At 39.1% G+C, this 24,891-nt stretch overlaps 1 protein-coding gene across 1 annotated transcript in view; it reads right to left on the bottom strand.

Annotated features, from left to right (window-relative positions):
• Positions 1 to 2,291: 2,291 nt before the first annotated feature.
• Positions 2,292 to 24,891, bottom strand: part of cygb2 (cytoglobin 2) — a 36,396-nt gene continuing 13,796 nt past the window's right edge. Inside the window, exons 2-3 of the mRNA XM_085459767.1 lie at positions 12,828 to 13,059; positions 2,292 to 7,162 (exon numbers count right to left, since the gene is read on the bottom strand). Coding sequence (XP_085315893.1) covers positions 6,998 to 7,162; positions 12,828 to 13,059 — 397 coding nt within the window. The 3' untranslated portion in view covers positions 2,292 to 6,997. The remainder of the gene's footprint in view (positions 7,163 to 12,827; positions 13,060 to 24,891) is intronic.

Below are 24,891 nucleotides of genomic sequence, written 5' to 3'. Positions count from 1 at the left end.
TTGGGGCATGTATTCTGTAATCTGTAGTGGAATACATTTTAAAAGTAACCTTCCCAACACTGTATATGAAGCACTCATGTACTGCACTGTACTGCACACAGGTGATGTAACCTGGATGTAATGTTGTGTCGCGCAGACGCAGGGAACAATCAATTACCTGAACAGGCATGATTATGTAACATGCAGGAAACTGATCATTTCACCATTTCAGTTTCACTTCGGCCTGGCACATCTTGAACCTCTTGGTTGTTTGTAGTTAAAAACAGGTAAAACCAGAGGCTTGGTTTCCATTTTGATCCGAATCATCAGTGTGTACACAGTAATCTTTAAAAAACACAAAGACAGACAAATTTACAAGTAGAGTTTATTGATGGTCATGATTGATTTTCACCAGGTCTGCGAAGGTACAAGTCTGTGCAAACATGCTCAAAAACACTACAAAGCCACTGAATTCGCTCCCAGCAACAGTGTACAGTTACATATGCATATACAGTACTGAAATACACAGAACCCTCCTCAGAGATATATTTAGAAAAATATAAAGTCCTAACTTTCCAACTCATAGACAGGAACATTTCACAACAAAAACGCACAAGTCCACATGTGCTGTGATGCCCTTATTAGCTGAAAGGGAATGAACATGAACATATGATGTGGATTGAATGAGCCAAAAAATTTACATTTTTAGATTAAAATAAGTGAATTATGTTGCAGTAGTAAACTTTGCATGTGAGAACATGCCCAACCGTGTGCGTATGGAAAGCAATGCAGCGATGTGTTTAACTAGGATGTGTCTACACATAATGCTGTGTGTTTATATTGTGGTGAGGTTCGTGCTGCACACAGATGGCGAGATGCAGAGAGCCTGCAGCTTTGAAAAGGACCGCAGTGCATTTTTAAACCAGATCATTCAAGACCAGCAGCAGTTTTACTGCCTCCTAAGCGATTTGAGCCCAAGTGGAAACAGTTTTCTTGATGTTTGTTTGACTCCTGCGTGTATTTTTATCCACCTGTCTGACTCATTGCTGTGAGAGATTAGCTCACAGCTCAGCTTGGAAGGGGAGCTTTCAGTAATCATTTGCAGGAGTCGAGAGTCGTTAAAGCAGCAAGTAGTGTTTTCATTTCATTATCTAAAGATCACAAAGTGACATTTTCTTATGGCGGGCTAATCAGTGAAACTGAGCCGCTATGTGAATGTAATACCTTGGGATGTAAACTAGGTATTTGTGAGATAAAGAAGTTTGTTCTCTGCTCCTGTGTGCATGTGGGACATTTCAAAGGAGATCCTTGGAGATATTTACCATACCTCCCCGTGAAGACCGCCTCGTCTGTCTAAATAAATCGATAACAAAAAGATGCTCTGTTCAAAAACAGAGCAAAAGAAAAAGTAAATTGCTTTTTTTAATCAACGTCTGGTGTGCGAGTATTGGGAGATGACCACATAAGGACTTTTATCACACTGTTTTTTTTTTGTTTTTGTTTTTTTTTAAATCAACAGCAGCTACAACCACTTTTACAAGTTTTTGCTATAATTAAACTCTTTTTTTTTTTTAAATCATCAACTGCAATAATTAGAGGATCAACCCTGCAACACCAGATGTGTCATATTTGACACTTTGTGAGACATCTACATCCGTTTGATTTTTGTTAACCCTAACCCCATTAAATCCTTTTCTTATATGCAAAATGATATAAAACAAAACTCATATGAAAACTCATATGTAATTTTTTTCTTACTTTGTCAAATGGTTCAAACAAACAATTTGAAATTTCTGGCAATTTTGGGGGTTCAGGCTTACAGGGTTAACTGTTTGGTACAAACACAAGTAGACAAATTTAAAAAACCTTTTCAGTCTTTGAATTTGAGCCAATAATAAAACTAATTTCCTCGACGCAGCGAGGCCCACTCGAGAGACAATTTTGCTCAAATTGTTCAGAAACAAATATAATTTATCAAGTAAAAGCAAGAGTTGAATCCAAATTATGAAGCAATTCTTGACCTTGTTTGACTGTCAGTGAAGCACAAGGTGGTTGATGTAGCAGCTCATAAGGTACACGATCCATCGCCATTCACAGATTACTGTCACGTCATCACGGTCTGGGTCGTTTAGTCTCACTTCTGAATTTTGAACATTTTTAATGCAATGTTTAGTTTTGTGGTTCCCTTATGTGTTCATTTCTGTGTCCCAGCTTTTGTTAATAGCTGCTCTTGGTCTGCTTCAAGTGTCGTCTCATTTGTTTACCGTTTTATTTTGAAGTCTAGCTTTCTTACATCAGTTTTGCTTCCTGCCTGTGCTTTTCTCCTGATTGTTTGCACCTCTGTTTGCCTCCTGATTGGCCTCCTGATTGGCCTCCTGTGTGTATAAATTGCCCGATCTTCCTTCTCTTAGAGCTCAAAGTGGTTGTTAATACTCCCTTGTATTCTGCCTTCACGCGTGCCTGGAGTTTCTGTTGTTTGACTCTTTGAAGGATTTTGTATTCCTTTGTCCTCAACCTGAATAAAGGTTAGTTTTGAATCCTACATTGATTCAGCTCTGTCTGTGAGAGAGGCATGTGCTAGTATATATTATTATTATTCTTCATTTAACTTCTTTAACAAAAGAATTTCAACCAATATGACCTCGCCCTCCGCTACCACGCCCCCTCACCCCATCGTGACCACGCCCTCCATCATGACCAAGTAGTATGCAACATGTGTGCAAAAGTAATATTTGAAGTCATCGCATCCTTTGATATTTCACAAAGTTATTATTATTATTTATTTTGTAGCGCATGCAATGTTTTATCCTTTTATGTCAATGATTTTGCTAAATGGACTGAATCGAATGCTGTTCTGTACATCAGGTGCGAGTGAGTTGTAAATATGTTAAAGTTTGTAAAGTGAAAGCGATAAAGGGCCCATAAAAGAACACATTTAACATTAACCTTGAGCATCGTTTGGGTGAAGTGATAAGTGTGCAAGCTTCACTAAAATCAGACCAGTACTGTAGGCCTACGACACCTGATGACCGAGCTTCACCAAGGCATCAGTCTTTCAGTCAGATGAGCTAAAAACAAGCACTGCGTGTTTTCTTCACTTGGGCTCTTTGGTAAAAATTCAATCACACATCAGGGGGCTGTTTTTGTAAAGGATATCATGACAGAATAATATTTAAACCCACCGGTGCAAGACAAAAACAAAACACTTAGAACTTTAGAGAACGCTTTTACCAAAAACGCTGGGACGCTGTATAACATATAAACAAAACAGAATGCAAGAATGTGCAAATCTCAAACCCATATTTTATTTGTAGAAATGATCAAGCAGAGACATTTTAGGATTTCAGGAAAAACCTCTCATTTTTAGTTCGATGGCAGCAACACGTCTTAAAAAAAGTTGGAACAGAGTCACTGACATGCAAAAAAACCATCTACAAATGGAATAACCCAGAATAATGCTGGTCAACATAAACAGGCATGATTCTGTCATGGAAATCACTGCACGGGCTTCCAGAAAACATCGTCTGAACACGGATCACAATGACAGCCACTAAAAGCTCTCTCAAGCCAAGAAGAAGCCACATGTGAACACGATCCAGACACAGTGCCTCCTTCTCTGAGCCGAAGCTCTTTTAAAATGGACTGAGTCAAAGTAGAAACTGTTCTCTACTCAAATCATTCAAGATGTGAACTGACCCGCCTGCAGTCCCGACCTTTCAACAAAATGAAAAACACAACAAAAGAAGACACGGAACCTTTAAGCAGCTAAAATCCTCAATCAGACAAAATGGCACAAAAGTCCAGCAGCTGTTCTCCTCTGTTCCCAGATGTTTACAGACTGTTGTTAAAAGAAAAAGGATGCTACAGAGCGGTTATCACTGACTTGTCCCAACTTTTGAGATGTTTTGCTGCCATCAATTCAAAATGAGTTTCTTAAAAATTGTACATTTTCTCATTTTAATGATTTGATTTGTTTTGTATGTTCTATTATAAATAAAATAAGAGTTAATGAAATTTCAACTCATTGCATTTCTGTATTTATTTACATTTTTCACAGCATCCCAGTTTTTTTCCTTTGTGTTGTGTGTTTGTAATCGAGAATCTGAATCTTCTTTCAGTCAATGAAAGACGTGTATGCACGTATATAGCGCTGTTGTGAATGACCGCGGTGGGTTTAATGCCAACTGTCCACTCGTAATTGTTTTCCTTCTCAGTGACGCGCTCCGAGCAGAGGCAATGGGAAGTTACAGTAGATGAATGGCCAAATGAGGAGGAGAGAAGACTCATTACCTCCTCATTAATGCCAGATGCTGATGCCGACGGGGGTCAGATGGGAGAAACAAGACGTCACTGCAGCAGACGCAAACTGCAGATTGGATCAAGTGTCCACCCTAAACAGATTTGCTGTGTGTGTTTGAGAAGATGGGGACTGCCAGCAGGAGCACATAAACTTCAAAGAAGGTGAGGTCAGGTAAGGTAACGAGAAGGCAGCACAGGCCACATTCTGTAATACTTGGATTTTTTTTTTTTGCTTTCGACTGGTCAGAGATCTAAAGAAACCGACTGATGGCACTTCTGAAACAGATGTGTTTTCCACAGACCTCCAGAGTGGGTTTCTAAAGCCCTTAATGGAGACTTCAAAGCAGCATGACTCTCTGATCGGGTTTTAAAGATGTAAACTAAGCGACCGTCCTGTAAATATTCACATGAGAGACGTCTTACGGCATGCCTGTGCGTGAAAGTGTAAGCGTGCACCTGCTGATATTTTCCATCTCACTTTCACATTGTTAGTGTGTTTGTGTGCAATGAGATGAAATGAGGGGGGGGAAGCAAAGCCAGCCCTCTTTTACGCATCCACAGGTCGTGTCCTTGAGTTGTATACGAAGGTAGAAGAGTGTGCACATTTACTCACTGTACGCTTATACAAACAACACCTCAGTAAAGTTAAACAAGACATTAAATAGAGAGAAAAGGGGCCGCACGTCCCCTGAACATGAGGATATACTGAAGCAGGACACAAAGAGGATCTATTAACAGTCAGCAGCTCCATGGTCCCGTAGCCGGGGCTTCAACAACTAACTGCCCCCTCTAATAGCTAAAAGTCATTCTGTGTCTAAGCATTTCTTCCATCTTTCAAAGTATTGTGAAGTGTATTCATGTGCGTCGCCTTGAAACTGCAGGTTTCCACAGAAATGAACTCTGTTAAGTATAATCCGCATTTATTTTCAGAAATAAACGTCTTTTCTTGCTCCAGATGGATAAAATACATGTTCGTAAGAGCGTGCCTGTCAAGCTTTGTGTTTCTGGATGTGGTGGGGTGGGATTTTTTTCTACAGTATTCTGATAAAACACATTAGACCTTTTGCTGCGTTTGGGTAGAATTTGACACATTTTAAATGACAGTTTTCATGGATGTCTATTTTTCATTCAAGCAAGGCTTCAAATTAGCTGTGCAGTCACACATTCCCATTTTATTTAGCTTTGAGAGAGTTCCTCCTAAGGCTAACCCCTGTAACAAGTTCCAAGAGGTTCCTATTATGTACCATAAACGTCTGGGGGACAAAGACTGCGGGAACATACCAAGCAAACATTCTCGACCCTGGACCTACTTTTCTAGCAAGAGATCCACGTTCAGCAACCGATTAGATCATTAGAACAAGCATATGTATTTAAAACCTATTCAAACATAGGTGATATAATCAAATATAATACAATTAAATTTCACCTTTTACTGTTTAATATGAAAAAAATGTAAGAATAAGCTAAAATTCTCTCATTCGTTGTTGTTGTACTCTAAACTGTTTTAAGATGCAGGGATTTTGAAAAGATAAATGTCTGAAATTGTTTTATTTATTTTAAAAACAATCATCAGTAGTTTGCATAAATGGAGAAGAACTATAAATGACCATTAACAGTTTTGTAGTAAATCGATTAGCTGTCAGTCAATTATCTTTGTTTTAAAAGGAACAAGGACACATGCATTTAATTTGTCCATTTAGCTGGATCTCTGTTTTACATGGAAACAACGTCCCCATCGGCCCATCTCTAGTTATTGTTAGCTGACAAAAGGTGATCTTTTTCAGTAATTTTTGTCTGGGAAAAAAATGCTGTGTTTTGACAGGTATTAAAGATTCCATAAGATACCATCATACAAGGAAAAATAAAAAATAAAAATAAAATATGACCATCAAGTGGACCATTATGGCAAAAGCCATAATGGTCTGCTTGGGAAAATAAATCTGTTGGAGTTTTTTCTTGGCCTTCAGACAATAATTCTGATTGCTACAGTGCCGGATAGGACATCCAAAAAAAGAAGTCTTCCACATTTTTCACACGTATTCTTTCGTCTTTTACGGTACTTGCAGGCTGCAGTTGCACTTCATATTTACAACTCTAGAAATATATTAACTTGCACAGCTAATGTCGATTAGCAAATTCTGCTTTTATCCTCATCTGTCTCTAAATAAAGTGCATCTGCCACTGCTACAATTTTGAGCCCTTTGCAAGAATGCAAAGCTTGACAGGCTTACAAACAGAAGGATTTGTCACCTTTTAATTGATTTTAGAAGTTCATTAACACTTTTGAAGCAGTCTTATCTCAGCAGGTGTATAAAAAGGAAGATTTTATGCTACACAGAAAGTGACTGGTTGTGTGCCTCTGGCAGCAACAGCAGTGTGTGCGGATGTCGAACTGATAGTTAGCCTTAGCAGTGATAACACAGCAGAGCGCCACTGATGTAAGTGGAAATCTAACAGCAGTTAAATAAAAATGTTTGGCTACATTACTTGGTGTCCAACTGATCTGATCTCCGAGACGTGCAAAGCTTAGCACCAAAATGCATCCAAAAGAAGTTGAATAAAGAAACAAAATTGCACGGATTACCATGTTAATCTGATCCATGTCTGTGAAACCATCGTCGCAAAATCTCCATCAACATTTTAAACACATTATTTTGCCTCTCTTTAAACTTCATTGAGTCCACTGAAAACTTCTTTACCACCTCTTCTTCCCGACTCTTCACACTGCCGAGCTGGAGACCTGGAGCCAGCCCACCTCTGTGTAGGCCCCCGTCACATGCCAGTACACCGCCCCCATCAGTTTGGTCCACACCATCTGCACCTCTGCCGTGAAGAATTCTGGGAAATCTTCAGAAAACACCTCCAGCATCACACTGCTCAGGATCTGAGAGGAAGAGGTGACAAACAAATTTCATTAAGCGAGCCACAGAGAGACGGAGAGCGAGGGGAAATGTAGCTATTGAGATAATAAGGGCGGGGGTGCGAGTAATGCAGAAAAATTGTGTTCTGTGGGTAAAGCGGGAACAGCGTGATGGAGAAATAGGAATTCATTTCAGCGTTACAGAGAAGTGGGCGAGACAGGTGAGAATTGAAAATGATAACTGTAAAACATGAAAGCAGTGGGTGGACAGGCGAAACAAAGGAACAGAAATGACAAAGTCGAGAGAAAGAGCAGCAGAGGTGGCTAAAGCAAAAGCACAGAGAGAGAAAGCTCAGTGTAAGTGTGGCAGCCCGCCATAAAGTCAGCTGACCTGGGCAGAACTGGGGCAATAAAACCAAACTGCTGATGCTGATTTAACAAAAGCTTCTCAACACGAGGTTATGAGGGGGGGGGGTTCTATCAAAGCTTTGAGTCATATTTGACATGTTATGTGACACCAAACAAAAGGATTTCTATCGGCTGAGCAGCTGCATGAATGTGATATGGATGAAAGTTACCGTGCTGGCAAAATCAAAACTATAGCCCTCTTTGTGTGGTTTTACCTGGAGACATAAAGTAATTTGTTACAGATTTGCAACAAAGAGGGGATATGCCGAACATGGTCACCTCAGACACATAGCTCCGGCTCTGAGCACAGAAGCCCCGCCTACCATCTATTCAAGCCTTCTGTTTGCAAGGAGCTACAACAGCTCGTTTTAGAACAGAGGCTGAAGCAAGGCTTAGCTTCTCATAAAACGTGGACTAAAATAGTGTGTTTAAGGTTTGTTATGAACAGGTAAAAATAATTAATTATTATTAATGTGATTTATGTAAAAGCTGTTCCAGTAGAGTCCAAGACTACATCCTATATGGAGCTGAACACATGACGTCTCCATAGGAGGAAGCACAAAACATGCTGGGAACGTGCTGGAGAGGTTGAAGCTTTTAGGACATAAATGTATCTTTGTTTGTTTTGTGTTGGGGTTTTTCTTTGTTTGTTTGGTTGGTTTGGGGTTTTTTTGGTTGGTTGGTGGGGGGGGGGGGATTATTGCTAAACTGTCAAAGCATATGAGGCTTTGTTTTCTTCTAAACAATCTTCAATGGCAGTAGAGGATATCCACTTTGTCTCCCTCTTTCTAAAAAAATCCTTTACATGAACGTATGGCCTTCAGTTTACTTGGGTGAGAGAATATATTGTATAGAGTAAAAGACCTAATCTTCCCATTCGTAAGACCACAGATTAGAAATTATCTAATCAACTTGAAGGTGAGGCTAACTGTCACTCAAATGTGACGACAGTTGGAGTTAAGAATTACCAAATAACCCAACGTGTAAGTCTTTGGACTGTGGGAGGCACAGGGAGAGCATCAAGCTCCACACTGGGGTGTCTCCAGCTTGCTAGTGGACTCAAACCCAGGACCGTCTTGCTGTGAGGCAACAGTGTTAACTGCGGCACCACTATGCCACAAACCCTTTATCTTATTAAACTAAATGAATAAAGGTAGTTGATGATGATCTGGTAGGATTTATTTCTGTATCCTGCCCAGTGGCTGGCATGAAGAATGTGATCAGTGAACAGTGTGGGCTCTCGTATTTCATCCAGTCATTAGATCTAAGGACTTCTGGTTGTATCGATGTCTGTACGGAGCGTTTGGACATTCAGGAAGCAACTTGGTGCCTCCTTGAGTCACTGCGGTTTTGTTTTATATTTCTCAAACATAAATGTTGCAGTATACAGTCCTCAGAGGTGATTATCAGGTCATTGTGTTTGTTTGGTACCTAATTCGCTTGGACAAACATCTGGATGTTCTCCTTCAGTCGTTGTTGCTTGTTTCTTGTTCCCATATCTCCCCACTGTTCCTTGTACAGAGCTTCTTAGTTTTTTCTCACTTATATGTGCAGCACCTTCAGTTTTACCACCTGGCTGTCAGTTTCAGTTTTGTCTCAGCTATTAAGCCAACCTTAAAAAAAAAAAAAACACACAAAAAAAACTTCAGGCCATAATGTGACACATTATGAAAAAAAACAGGAAGTATGAAATGTATGACTGGCCTAAAAAAAAATTTAAAAAAAGTCGGGCGTTGAACACGTGAGGTTGAAAATTCAAGGAATATACAGTGGGACTAATTTTTTTAATGACCTATTCACAGAGTGATCAATGCAGGTCTAATTGGTGGTAGAGTTTTCTCTCGTTACTGTTGCGTTTATGAACCAACACAACATTCAGAAGACTTGAAGAGAAATAATCTACTTCCCCCGTCAGATGGAGCAGGAGGAACACTGAATGTAACACAAGTGTTATGTAAAAACATGAGCTGTATACAAAAATGAGTTTAAGACATTTTTAATTGGTTCTGATTCTGTCTACGCTTCTCTAAAAGCTAACTTTTTAATGTGCTCCAGGTTTGTGGAAAACTGTATTTACTTGTGAAGCACCTTACACATATAAGTTTTTACAGAAAGCTATAGGCAAAGTAAAGACTGATGTTGTTGCTGGGTTTTTTGGGGGTTTTTTTTTGGTTGTTTGTTTGTTTTTTTAAATTGTGCATAAAACTTTTTTTAATTTAAAAAGATAGCAAGAGAGAAGGTTCACATGATGGTAATGTGGACAGTGGAAATATTGGAGAAAGGATGTTGAATATTGAGCTGCTAGTCGGGAGGAAAAGATTCAGAGGAGATTCATAGATGTAGTGAAGGAGGCAATGCAGAGAGTTGGTGTGACAGAGGAGGATATTTGGGATAGTGTGAGAGAGACATTAACTCCTGCGGCATGTAGTTGTTTCTTAAGTGGCCGCTGTTATTTTACTGTTGTGGGTTTTTCTATATAATGTATTTGTTTCACTTTTTTTGTTGCAGTGGTTGATATGTTATGGGACCAAAAAGCTGCCACCTGGCATTTCTCTCACTTGTAAAGGAGATTTGATCTTAACAGGACTTATTAGTGTCACAGCTCTCCGCATATATACACGTGTCTTTTTTCAGGAATTTGGACTGTTCGTCCACATATAAATCACTGAAAACTAATTTTCTGAAAAACTCCAGGGTGTAGATTTTCAGAAGGATTGTTCCCCTGCTAAATAAAGGACTGAATCTTATATCAGATGAGGATAGGACATCCCTCTCCCAAAAGTCCAGCCGTTGGTCTTCTCATTTGTCAGATGTTTATGGACTATTGTTAAAAGATTAGGGAATGCTCAATATTCCACGATTCTTTGTTTTCTTAGTGTATAGATAGCTTCATGTATTTCCCCCTTAATTGCCTCAGTTTAATAGTGGGAGTTTAATTCTTCCCACAGTGCTCTATCCTCTTGTGTCAAGTCTCCTGTAGTAAATCCCTGTATGCATTTTCCCACTTCCTGTTTTATCTTGTGAATTAGTGTTCCTTGTGCTTTGCTTCCAGCGTGCTTCCCTTGTCTCGTCTTGTGTCTCGTCTGTGATCTAGTTCAACTGTTTCATTTTCCTCATCTCTCTCCACTTCCCCAATCCTTCCCCGATCCAGGCACTGTTGGATCCTTCTCCATGTGTTTTCAAGCTTTTGTTTCTGTATTTTTCCAGGTTCTCTTTTTGGACTTGTGTTTTACCTTTTGAATTATTTCAAACAGCTTGCTTTAAGATCAGTCTTCCTGCGTCTGTGTTAGGGTTAGGATTAGTAATGTAAACATCATGATCAGAATGTCTGGCAGGCAGAGAGTGGACCCAGAGTGCAGGACTCAACAGATGGAAGCAAACTTAAAATCACAGCTTTATCTATGCTAGCAAAAGCAACACAGGGTTGAAAAGGAACAAGCTTGAGGCTAAACAGATGGACAGAGGCACACACACCATGAGAGAAAAGAAGGACACACAGATAATATGTACACAAGAGGAGATTAGGGCAGAGTGGAGACACCTGGGAGCACAGCTGAACAGAATGTGGCAAAACAAAGCAAAAAGAGGAAGCACATGAGCAAGGGACTATCAAAATAAAACAGGAAGTAACATATGCTGAGACCAGGACTAAGACGTACAAGCTTGGCAGAACAAACAATGGAACGGGACACAAAAGGAGACAGAAAGGGTAACAAAATATGGAGATACAACTGATGATAAGACACAGAGATGAGACTAGGACAGAATGAACACGAAAGGCAACAAACTGCTTCTTTCACAAATTTCCCAGGTGGTGTTAGGGCAGCTTTGGATTTCATTATTATAAGATGGTTTGGATTGAGAGGTTCAGTTGCCTTTGGGTAACTGATACCATCAACAGTCAAGAGGTGACTATTTACAATAGACTTGGCTTCACAAAACAGAGTTCAAAGAGAGCCATCATCCTCCTGCACACTGAGCAGTAGTGGCATTCAGCATGTTATGAATGGTCCAAATGTGGCGTTCCCAGACGCCACCTGCATGACTTGCAGAAGGAGCATTGAAAATGAACTCCCACTATCTGTCTACCAGGAAAGCTTCCAGTGCCTGTATGTCACATTACTTGAGAGCTTCTCTGAATTCATTTTTAGCTCCTTCGAAGTTTGTGCCCTGGTTACAGTGAGTTGGCAAACAGCTCCTCTCAGGCTAATGAAGCATCTAAGTGCATTTATCGATGCATCTGTTGATAAGTCTTCTAGCGTCTCAATGATTATGGTAGGATCTCAGGTTCCAGTAAAAATTTGTTGTGACAGAATGTCTGCTGCGCAAAGACCTCTCGAGGCGTGGTCAGCTGCGACTGAGCTAAATTGAGCACATGGAAGCATGTAGCATAACTATAGAAAGAGAGAGAATTTACAGACATCTAAAAATGTAACTAATGTTGTACCAAAGACTTTTATGCAGCTTATTCTTGTTAAGCGCAAGACAAGCTGCTCTATACAGGTTACACGTCTGAATGTCTCTGTCATTCACGCTACTGCGCACAGAGCTCCAACAACTCCAGTAACGGCAATTTTATGGAACAGACAAGCGGTTTACTACATGAAGTAATAAAACAAGAAGCAAGAACTAGAAATATAAATAACTACAAGGCTCTAAGAAATACTAAACTCAAGGCAAATATAGAGCTAGAACATAAATATTCCTTAAATCCAAAAGAACAAATCATAAATCCAAAAATAAAACTCAACACAGGGTTAAAGATCTGGGACTAAATTAATGCATTTGTTATTATTGGTTTTTATGCCCATGCATGTTTTTACATTATACAGAACAACGATTACAAGATAAACTTGATGCTCCATAAAATTCTTCCATAATTTGTTTGCATGTGTCTAAGTAAAGATTGAAGCCTCCAGCTTCACAAAAGCTTGAAGTATTTCTATTAAAAACACACACAAAGCAAAACACTGCAGCTACATTTGAGAAATAAAACAGAAAAACAAGTAAAACAGGAATTCTGTCCTGAGTAAAGTGGCAAAAGTGAAATATCCCCCATGATATTAGACTGGTAATGAGACAATTCTTTGGGCTGCTTTGATAATTGAAGGGGCTGCTGAAGCAAGAAAATACCTTTATTAAACTGCTAGTTATTCAGGATAGAGAACCCCTGACAATAATCTTTTGCCGTGCTTTGTTTCGCAGACAACATGTTTAAAAGTGTTTAAAACAAAGTCTGAAAAAAAAAAAGCCCAAAAAACGGGTCATTTTCGAAAGTTACCTTAAAGTACACGGGTTCCACTTTGTGTTTGATAGCGTGGGCTTTTCCCACCAGGGCCAGCACCGACGACACCTTCTCAGGGTCGTGGAGGTTTTCCACCACACTGTTGATGGCATTCATCACCCTGCAGGCATGCTGCCGGAGTTGGCTGCTCCGTGCCATCTCCTCAGGATCCTCCAGGTGCTGAAACTGGCTAAAATACTGTTTGGCCGATGGGAAGTTGACAAAAAACCTAAAGAGGTGAATAAAATTCATCATTAAAATATGAAAGCAAAATTATTTTTTTTTTACATTCCAGGTTGATGTGTGTGAATGAATACGTCAGTGTTTTTACATTTTGGACTAGTACTGTCCACAGAGGATGAAGTCTGCTGATCAATTTCTGATTTTTACTTGGGAACCACGAATAACCACATAATAATATATGCAGCACCCCTTTCTAAAACTACCATTTCTAAAAGTAGCAAAAGTCAGTTATTGTTTACAGTTTTTGTTATTTTTCTACACAGACTTAAAAAATCAAATGAGGGAAAGATTCAGAATAAAATACGGCTTATCGTCCCGAACCCCTCATTCATCAAAAGCTTCTACTCAAACATATGACTGTAAGTTAAAAATAATAGTTGAGATTGAACTGTATTTCCATTTCTATCAAAATTCAGGAGCTCCATAGTTCAATTAGATTTTAATTGGTCGCCTTAAGGTGGTTTATATTGTAAGGTAAAATATTAGAAAGAAACTCAAACAACCACACAGACCCCTATAAATAAGCACTTGGTGATGGTAGGAAGGAAAAACTCGATTTGAACAAAAATGTCCTACAAAACCAGGCTCAGGGAGGCATTTGGGGAAGGGGAAAGAGTAAAGAGCAAATGAGTTCATTAAGATATGACGTGGTAGGATTATTCGAGATGTGAGGAAAAACATGTTTGTAAGCAAAATTCAATTCTGACTTTAACAGGGAGCAAAAGAAGAAAAGCTAATATGGGAAACATATGGTTCCCCTTTCCAGTTCCAGTTAGTATTTTTGCTGCAGTGTTCTGGATCTCCTGAAGGTGTTAATACAAGACAATGATGGCGTGAGTCAAATGGAACAAAAGTCCGCTCCTGTATTGATGAGGTAAACGGCTGCCAACATGCCAACACACACACACAAAGATCATGGGCAGGCAACCATCTTCTCACTCGTGGCTGCAAAGCCTATAATGTCTGATCATCCAGCAAATAGCAGAAAAGGGGCCAAAACTGCACTTGCAGCTGGCTCATTTATGATTAATGCCATGAAAAGAAAGCCCCAAAGTTTCCACTACACTTTCAAGGTGTCATCCTTTAAGACTCTGATGACTTGGGGACAAAGATTTGACATGTCCACTGTAATCATTAAGGACAATTACAGGATTCAGTATATAACATTTTAAAGCCTTGAAGATAAAAAGCTTGTTATTTAAATAACTGAAGACTCTGAGGAACATTTGATTGAATTCACACATTTTCCGTGGAGAGAAAATGTGGTTTTAAAGTCTTTGAAACAGAGAAACAAGAAAAAAATAAACTTTTACAAAGTGGAATGAAGTAATCAGTGTTCTTCTCTGCTCACCGACAGTAAGTGTACTAACAGGATTTCTTTGAAATGGAAAATATATACACTGCACTTCCAGAGGAATTTCACAAAGAATGAGGAAAAGAAGATTTAAAACCCTGAAACCATATATTATAAGGAACAAAAGAATTAGGAAAACAGGAGCAACAAATAATCTTCATGCTGTTGTTTACATTTGAATATCTGTGACAGCTAAAACATCTAGCAAGGCTTTATTGGCACAAATCCCATTAGACAACGGCAATAACAGCAGCGGCAATATATCATAATGAGAAGCACACTTGCATTTGAAGAATGTGTCGACTTTGGCTTTATCCAAATTTACGCATGAAATGAATGACCCAAAGCCATTTAGCCACTAAAACTATCATCCCAATGATACCCCAAAGCTTTTAAACTCTCTACATGCCATAAATTTTAATCAACCAGTCTCTCCCTCTCTCTCTTTCTAAGTTTTTGACAAAAAGTGCAATTCCTTTCTGTAAAGTGTTTAATTCGCCTTGGCACCATCCATGCAGCAGGAAGTTCCCAGCAGAAACCTTTACATTACAGAAGCACTGATGAGACACTGCAGTCAAGACTGATCAGGCTCTTTGAGTGTAATTGGATGCAGGTGGGCTGAAGAGTGCCGTTTAATTTTCAAGCGTGGTGTATCAGACTGTAGCACGCTGAAAGACACCTACAGAGGTTGTAATATTAGAAATACATGTTAAAGCATGTATGTTGTTTAGCTTCAGCAATATCCTAGTTATGTGTATGTGTGTGTATGTATGCTGAGATTTAACTGAAAGGTAAAAGATAATTGTTTGCCTTCTCAAATAAATATTATCAAGCAAACTGGTGACATATGCAGGTGGCATGGCCGGTTTGAATGAACTATATGCGATTGATGTTTTTTTGGGCATGTTAGGCTGATTGGGAACCAACTTAGCAATCCTCTGGACGTATTCCACAACTGGTACGAGAGTAACTGCTCAAGGTTTTTGGTTTCCCTTTAGTAAAATCTTTGGCAAACAGTGCCCTGCAACAAAAACCTCATTGTGATTGCTTTGGTTGCTAGAGTTGCCACAGTTGCATGGAAGATGCTGACTTGTCTGCAAGCACTCAAATAGCCCCAAACAGCAACGATGCTTGACACAAACAAGATCCAGTTGCCTTCTAGGTAAAAGCTGTTTTACCACTAAAAGAACAACTTTTACTTTGAAGGTGAACAGTCTGTTTCCTGTTTGTGCTACATTTGTCACAGTTTCTCAACAGTCATAGTAGCACTGTATGCTACTTGGTAACCACTGAAATTGGTCACAATGGGATCACAGGCCAATCACTGGGCCTATGTAAACGGGGCTTAGCAGTTCATTTTAGAATGAATGCCACAACCACGTGCAGCAGACTGGGAACTACTTATTTTCTAAAAAATAAAATAATAATTTAAAAAATTTAAAAAAAATCCTAAAAGTGAAGCAAACTCAGAAGTGGCAGAAACTGAATTCCTCTTAAGGCCACTGATTCCAAAGCAAGTGAATCCTCAGACTGCCATGGTATAATGTCTACGTTTACAGCATTAAACAGCATTTACAGATTTGGAAAAACAGATTTGGTCTTGGATATTTTCCCTCTTCATATGAACTCTGAGATGAATGGCTATCTTCATTAAGTTGGCTCTCTTTGCTGTGTTTGTGCTGTTGAAGACTTTTGGAGTATTTTTTACAGATTTTCTGACTAATATCATGGCTGCAAGGTGCAGACCACCCAAGATGTTTATGTTTGGTGAGTACAATTATAGGGTTTGGCTTTTTTTAGACTGTTGCTTAACCTTGATTAGCTGGTATGTGGGATTGTGTATTGCACCTGTACAGTTTATAAACTCATCTTGTTGCCCTAGCTCACTTGTGTTAGCTGATAAATTACGACTCAGCCTTTTTTATTCATATCACAGAGGTAAAAACACAAAATATTAAAGATTCAAAAATACAGACAGTGTGTTAGATCAATTTTTATGATGTCTATGAAAATGCCAAATTTTCTATCAGAATTATGATGAAAATAAATGGTGATTTATTTTTAATATAAATTCTTCTAAGGCTCAAAGGTGCGTTCCCTTTGATCGTGAGCAGGTAGCTTCCTGCTTGGCTGTCAGTGTAATGCAGTTTTCTGTTGTCTAAAAAAGAATATGGCTCACTGTGCTTATTTGTTTGTCCTCCAATGTTTAATTCTAATTTTGCATTTCTAGCACTAATTTGCAAGAATTTGTCTTGATCTCGATCTGATGCAGATCTCCCTCTTTAAATGGGACTACACAACATTTTTATTATTATTCCATCCATATTTTTCCCGTGATCTTCCTCGCTCCACCCTCTTAACAAAACAAAAAACTCATGCTGAAATAAATTAAAACTTCCAATCCTGACTTCACCATCCACTGGGTGATGTCACGTTGGCTTTGTCCATCTTTTGTTTACAGTTATTTACAGCTATGTTACATCTGAAAAAAGTTTAGTTTTATCACTCAATATATTGGCTCTTTGCAGTAGGGAATAATTTGAACATTCAGCAATATGATTGAACTGATTGGTAACAACTGACTTAAAATTTCAGCCTCAAAAAGATGAGCATCTTGGACCACTTTGAGCATTTTGGAGCCACATTTTGTTGTAGCATTTAAACCAGCGATCTCAATAAGGCATCTGTAAGAAACTGCTGTATCTTAAAGCCTTTAAAGTCCATTTATTTAAAACATAAATGTAACATTTTAAACATTATACCATGTTAGTAAATGGAGATATTTAGAGATGCATATTTTTTAGCACTGCTGTAGAAGATACGTTTGCCTTGACCTTGTTGAATTCATGTGAGTTGTTTGTGAAGCAGTACATAATGGCTTTTAATGCGAGAGTCCACAGAAAACATTTAAAGTACCTATAATTTGGTCACAACACATCAAAAAATATTTTGAGGAACATCCAGCTCGTACATTCAATGTTGGCGAAGCCCCATTTGTTGAAATCACAAATGTGTTTTATTTGTCCACAGCTTCCAGCATGAATGGTGTGAATGATCGGACTCAATAGGAGCGCGTTGGAAAGGTGAGACCTGCATTATTCTGCCAAACCTTCACACTGCACCCTGACATCCTCTAATGTTCACGCACAATGCCAGCTGAAACATTTTCCATTATTCAGAAATCCTGCGTTAAATGTGAGGACGGAGATAATTTCTGATCTGATGTTTTCGCTTTAAAATGAAAACAGACAAGACAGTTTTATTTTTAATGTCGTCCCTATTCCTGTTAAAACTCTAAATCTATTTCTTTCACCTGTACTTTAATTTCACTTGCTGACTCCAAATCTGAAAACAGTTTTTGTCTAGTACGTCCCTTTTTTTTTAGTTATGATGTTCCAAGTAGTAGACAATTACAATGACTGGACATAAAGAGCAATGGCGTTCAGAAATTAAAAAATAAGTTTGATCTCCAGACAAGTGAAGCCAAAATATTAAAGAAGCCCTTTTTGCTGATCCTGTGAACCGATGCTTGACTGAATCAGCAGCACAGGGAGCATTAGTGCAGGTTGTCCAAAAATTTTCCTGGCAGTCACAGAGCACACAGTTATGCTGAGCTTTAACATGCTGAAGACATATCAGCTAATGAGTGCCAGAATTTCACTTTTTACATTCTGCACTCAGCTTTTTTTCCACCAGATCTGTCAGTTTCATGTCAGTGATGAGCATGGGAAAAGAACAAGATATAAAAGGGATGGAAAAATTATATTTAATCCAAGCATGATGGGTGACTACTGTTGAGTGTTACAAAGAGAGACAGATGCACAGTGCTAGTGCCTCAAACATTTTTAAGCATGCGGTTTTATTTTGAGCATAATATGTTATGTTTTAAAACCCTAGCTTTAGACTTAATGTTAAATGGCCTGTATTTGTATAGCGCTTTACTAGTCCCTAAGGACCCCAAAGCGCTTTACACAACCAGTCATCCACCCATTCACACACTGGTGATGGTAAGCTACATTGTAGTCACAGCCACCCTGGGGCGCACTGACAGAGGCGAGGCTGCTGGACACTGGCGCCATCGGGGCCCTCTAACCACCACCAGTAGGCAACGAGTGAAGTGTCTTGCCCAAGGACACAACGACCGAGACTGACCAAGCTGGGGCTCGAACCGGCAGCCTTCCGATTACAAGGCGAACTCCCAACTCTTGAGCCACGATCGCCCCAATGTTAGAAATGTCATAGGTTTGCGCGTAGACTCATTGCACTCTTTGTTTGGTGGTGCTAAATTTTTCCTTCAGAAGTCGCTTCATTTTTCATGGCAAGGTTTCAACAAGATGCTCTAAACGTGCTTTACAGATTTTGGTCTATGATGACATCATAGCATCACACTGTTGCTTCAGATTTGTTGGCTGCACGTCCGTGATGTGGATTTCTCGTTCTAACATATCCAAAGACCAAAGCTGCTCTGTGGGATTCAGAGCTGGTGACTGTGGAGGCCGTTGGAGTACAATTAACTCATTTTCATGTTCAAGAAACTTGTTGAGAGAATTTGAAGTCTGTGACATGAAGAGCATTATCCTGCTCGATTCAATTCAATTTTATTGATATAATGCGAAATCACAACAACAGTTGCCTCATGGCGCTTGATAATGTAAGGTAAACACCCTACAATAATACAATGAAACCCCAACAAGCAGATGATCCCCTATGAGCAAGCACTTTGGTGACGTTTTTTGTAAACAGAAGGAAACCTCTGGCAGAACTAGGCTCAGGGTCCAAAGTGTGCTGAGAAAAGATCCCTCACAGCATTACCACCCCCAGCTTGAACATTTGTTTGGCTAATTAGATATTTGCATTAACAGGCAGGTGAAGAGGAGTGCCTAATGAAGTGCCTGGTGAATGCATTTGATTACACAAAAGGTTCTAGTTAAATTATGTCCTCATAATCATCAGTTTTACTCGTGACCATAAATACAGAGGTTCATAGCACTGGACATTTCAGTCCCGACCAAAAGTGGCAAACCAACCAACCAACTGATGAATCTGACAGGGAAGCAGAACATTGTTCTCAAACAGAGAAGGAAGCAAGTATTTTCAAAGCTTTGCCTCAAAGCTCTACTACAGAACAAAATGATTTATCTCTGATGTCCCTGTAGTGGGTTTGAGTTCTGACCAGTACCTAAAATCAGAGTTATTTTAGGTGAAGTAAATTCCATTCTTCAACCACCATGGTAGACTTAAGTATGGAGATAAACAAAGAGAAACTAAAACATCTTGTGGGATTCTAGTCACAAAGATTTGTTTTGACAAAGGGTTTGACAGTTTTCATCGCAGCAGCCTGTGGCCTCGCAGCAGCTCGGTGTGCGTGTGTGAGAGCGTTTCCACAAGCCTGGCTGCAGGAGGATGGCACAGATTAAGTACTGCTGGTTTTCACAGACAATGCAAAGCGTAGCTGTTAACACAACGCTTTTGAAATTTACATACAATGAGTGCAGTGACTGAAACAGCTGGATTTAAATACGCACACACACACACACACTTCTGCTCTGGCCCAGTTTAATTCTTCTCATTGCTTGAGCTAACTAAATTCCTCGTACCGTTATTTCCCCGCTGGAGTTTTGCCCTCAGCAGCTCTGCGACAATGCATCCACATCCCCCAGATCCTGTGTCATGCTAGGCTTACAAACACTTGTGTCGCATGCAGAGCCTCTAGCTTGGCTCTACCAGCTGTCACGATACGTAAACAGTCTTTATAATTCAGATGCTCTCTACTCTGCTTAGACAAACATGAAAGTTAACTGTAGCGCTTAGAGAAAACAAGACTTCTCTCTGATGTTTTCTCTGTAGAAAAAAATTGTTTCTGTGCCAATCCTCTTGTGTTGGAATGATAAATGTTTAATTCTCTGTAGCCAAGCCATGGTTGTATAGTACATTACAAGAAACATGGCAGGAATACAAGGGGAACATCACTTTGCACAGAAAAAAACCTTGTTCTGATCTGAAATCTCAGTGCACAAAAGGCTCTGTCACAGTTTCAAAAACAGACTCTAAAGATTTGAATGATTCAACTGTTTCTTTTTTTTAATTTTATTTCAGGCACATTTGTTTTGGCCTAAGCATTATTCAGCCCTGTATCTCAGGAATTTTAATTTTTTTGAATGATTCACAAGACACAGGGGGAAAAAGTGTGACTGTTATGTAACAAGATGGAGGATAGTTAAATATATTAAACCGGCTGAACCAGATCACTATTTAATAAAAGTCTACAGAGGAAATGCTAGCTGTCCTTTAATTCACTTTATATGTAAATAATAGCTGTAAATCTTTCAGTGTGACGAGAAAAATGATCAGTTGTCAGCACACACATATTTTTACGGTTGAAGTGTCTGCTTTACCCTCCCCAGGCCTGGCTATCATGACCCTGGGTCTGACTTTAGGTTTTCTTTAACTTTTGAGGGTTTTTTTCAGATGTCCATAATTTTATTTATTGATCTTCATTTCTTCTTGAGCATTTTTGGAACTTTTAGTTTATCATATAATTTAGTCTCAACTTTACAGTTTTATTTGTTTACTGCAGTGTCTTCTGTCTCACCTCCCTGTGTCAATTTCTCTTTAACTTTATTCTTGAGTCTATTTTTCCCTGCGTATGTAATCTCACTTCCTCTTCCATGTTGGCAGTTACTTGCCTCTGTTGTCTTGTGCTTTACTTCACCTCCTGTCTTGATTGTTTGCACCTGTGTCTTGTTTTCCCCAGCAATGTCCACTTTCATTGATTTTCCCTTCTTGCTGTAGATCACTATCTTTCCCTGAGTCTCTAAATCCACATTTATTGGTAACTTGAACAAAATTCTGTTCCACATACAAATTTTGATGACCGTTAAGTTGAACATGACACATGAAACAAATGCAAACAGAGAACGTGACATCACATTTTCATCCAAAGAATTCGGATTTATAATGAACCTTTTTAGAAAACAGATCTCAATAATCGCAGTAAGTGTGACAACGTGCATGCAAAGTTTTGTTCAGATTACCCCACCTGTTAAGGCAGGGATACATTACATAGGTATACATACATATGCCACAATAATTACAATACACATTTTCTGTAATTGCAAAGCATGAAAAAAATAAATAAATTCTGAAGCCAGTATACAACCTGTCTATTAATGTTCTTATTTAGGACATGATAGTAAATACACACACACACACACACACATATATATATATATATATATATATATATATATATATATATATATATATATACATACATATAATTAGGGGTGCAACGATACTCGTATCGATATTGAACCGTTCGATACAGTGCTTTCGGTTCGGTACGCATATGTATCGAACAATACAAAATTTGTAATTTATTTTATCAACTTTCCTTCTGACGATGCTGTCTGTGTTGAGCGCTCAGTGGATCTGCGCTCGACAGTGCAGCCTAGGCGGAGTAGTCGAACGCAGATTCACTCAGCGCAGGGCAAGCTAGCAAGACAGAAGTTAAGCTCTCCTGGCAACATGGCAAATTGAACCTCCCCCACCCTCATTCAGATCTGGCGTTTGGAATTATTTTGGTTTTCATGTGACGTATGACCCTGAAGGTAAGCGAGTCATGGACTAAAGTAAAACAGTATGTCGGATGTGCCATGCAATGCTCAATTACATGGGTGGGAACTAGTGTGTTAGCGCAGTTAGCTCGTTAACGTGTTGGCCGTCTAGCCCCACGCAGGGGTAGCTCGTTAACGGAGATTTGCCGTGTTGTGGCTTTAACGTCATTTCAACGAGATTAACGCTGACAGCACTAGTGGGAACACAACGAATATGACTGCACATTTACGCCGACATCATCCTAGTGCAAAGACAAGTGGAAGCAGACAAAAACAACAAGCACACCCATATGGAAAAGAAATAGTAAAAACATACATGATTTACTCATGAAAGTGGCCACTTTCTCATTACTTTCTTTTTTTTTTTTAGTATGTATACAAAACATACAAGTTTCATTATATAATTTTTCAAGGGATCTTATATGTGTTTTCACTCTTGTATGCTTTTCATACAAGTTTCACACAAGACAGATAAAAACTTTATAAGATTTATATATATCTTTTCCATATGGGCACATGCTACAAACTTTATCCGAGTCATTTAGACAGCCGTTAGCACATGATTCTCCTTATGGGGACCTATATGTTTAATATACTGCTGAGAATATAGCCCAGAAGAAGCGGATAGTATAGCTTTTATTTTGGAAAGAGACATTTCTCTGTAATAAACTCTCTTTTCCAAAGATGAGTGATTCCTCAATCAGATACAGGGCTCGCAAAATCGCTAGCCCGACGTACCGTGGCTAGCGATTTTTCCAGTCGGGCTACCAAAATCTATCTCTGCCCTGCCCGTCGGGCTATTGTAGGAAAAATATATGTCAATGCTTTTGCATTCTTTCGGAAATGTAGCTGGGTAATGATGTCATTGGCATCGGTGAGCCACTGTCAATATGTGACATATTGAAATCGTGTTTGAATTTGCGCTTGTTTTTTTGCTTTCACTTTGCAATCGCACGAACTGTGTATAGAGAGCGACAGCACTGATCTGTGAGTGATGATAATTTGTGCACCAATTCCTCTGACATCGTCTTATTAATCGTTAGCTTACTATGCAAACATGACAAGTGAAATCTCCCGCAGCAAGCTTAAACATGTGAGAGGTTGATCGCGCAGAGAATCGCTGAGCTTATGTGAGTGCGTGTGTAAAAGCAGCAGGATATATATTTTAGTTCTGCTGAGCCAAATAAGACAGGTCAGGGTGAAGAATCTTATCTGGTGCGCGTCTTTTATTTTGACAGCGAATGCGCACATGCGGACCACTTATGTGCACCCGTGTAAATAACATAATGTTCTGCCGGGTGTGTTGTTGGTTTTCTCTCGATTTCTGAGTCGACAAGCGCCTTTGTTACTGGGACCAGTCATTTTAAGAAAGGCCCCCATTAGAACCCATGAGAAATGCAAGAAATGCATTATTGCTCAGTCTGCAATATCTTTCCCAGAACAAACACCAATTGCAAATAACATACTAAAAATAAACCTGAAAATCAGTTTAAAACAGCGTACTATGTTGCAAAGAGTGAACTAACACTGGCAAAATTTAGCAGTCTTTGCAAACTTCAAAAAGCAAATGGCCTCGATCTTGGTTCCACTTGCCTCTTACCCGTGACTTCAGTGGAAATTTCAAATTCAGGATCTGACACAGACTGATTCATGTTCTACACAGTTCTTACAAGTTCATAGAAATTTCTGTTCAATTAGAACCAAGTATTTGAGTTAATGTTGTAATTTGTTTTTCAACAATTTTTTAATTAATGTTTTGTTTCCTTTACAATATTATACTTTAATGTATAATATTGTAAAGGAAACAAAACAAGAAACAAAACATCAATCAAAAAATTGCTCTCTTTTTTTATTCGGGCTACTTAAATTTATTTTGGGCTACCAAAAACTGAAGAGTTCCTGCCCGAAGGGCTGCCAGGGATTTTGAAATTTTGCGAGCCCTGAGATATATTTCTTTTTTTTATTTTATTTTTTGTTTCAGCAACATTAAATTTAAAAACTGTACTTTTGAGTTAAAATATATATTTATAATTTTAATAAATGACAAATTAAAAAGGCATGAACATTTTTTTTGTATCGAAAAAATATCGAACTGTGACACCAAAGTATCGAACTAAACCGTGAATTTTGTGTATCGTTGCACCCCCTATATATATATATATATATATATATATTTATTTATTAGGGGTGCAACGATATTTGTATCGATATTGAACCGTTCGATACAGTGCTTTCGGTTCGGTACGCATATGTATCGAACAATACAACATTTGTAATTTATTTTATCAACTTTCCTTCTGACGATGCTGTCTGTGTGGAGCGCTCAGTGAATCTGCGTTCGACTACTCCGCCTAGGCTGCACTGTCGAGCGCAGATCCACTGAGCGCTCCACACAGACAGCATAGTCAGAAGGAAGAGCGCAGGGCACCTCCCCCACCCTTATTCAGATATGGAATTATTTTGGTTTTCATGTGACGTATGACCCTGAAGGTAAGCGAGTCATGGACTAAAGTAAAACAGTATGTTGGATGTGCCGTGCAATGCTCAATTACATGGGTGTGAACTAGTGTGTTAGCGCAGTTAGCTCGTTAACGTGTTGGCCGTCTAGCCCCATGCACGGGGCGATTGGCGGTAGCTCGTTAACGGAGATTTGCCGTGTTGTGGTGTTAAGGTCATTTCAACGAGATTAACCTGAAAGCACTAGTGGGAACACAACGAATATGACTGCACATTTACGCCGACATCATCCTAGTGCAAAGACAAAAACAACAAGCATGCTACTAACTTTAGCCGAGTCATTTAGACAGCTGTTAGCACATGATTCTCCTTATGCTGCTGAGAATATAGC

Source organism: Copadichromis virginalis, linkage group LG6, assembly GCF_057382275.1.
Source record: "Copadichromis virginalis isolate Kocher_CV1m ecotype Utaka linkage group LG6, C_Virginalis_male_GT1.1, whole genome shotgun sequence".
In the NCBI taxonomy this organism is placed as follows: domain Eukaryota; kingdom Metazoa; phylum Chordata; class Actinopteri; order Cichliformes; family Cichlidae; genus Copadichromis; species Copadichromis virginalis.
Note: the sequence above shows the minus strand (reverse complement) of the source record. Positions and strands in the feature narration are given on the sequence as shown.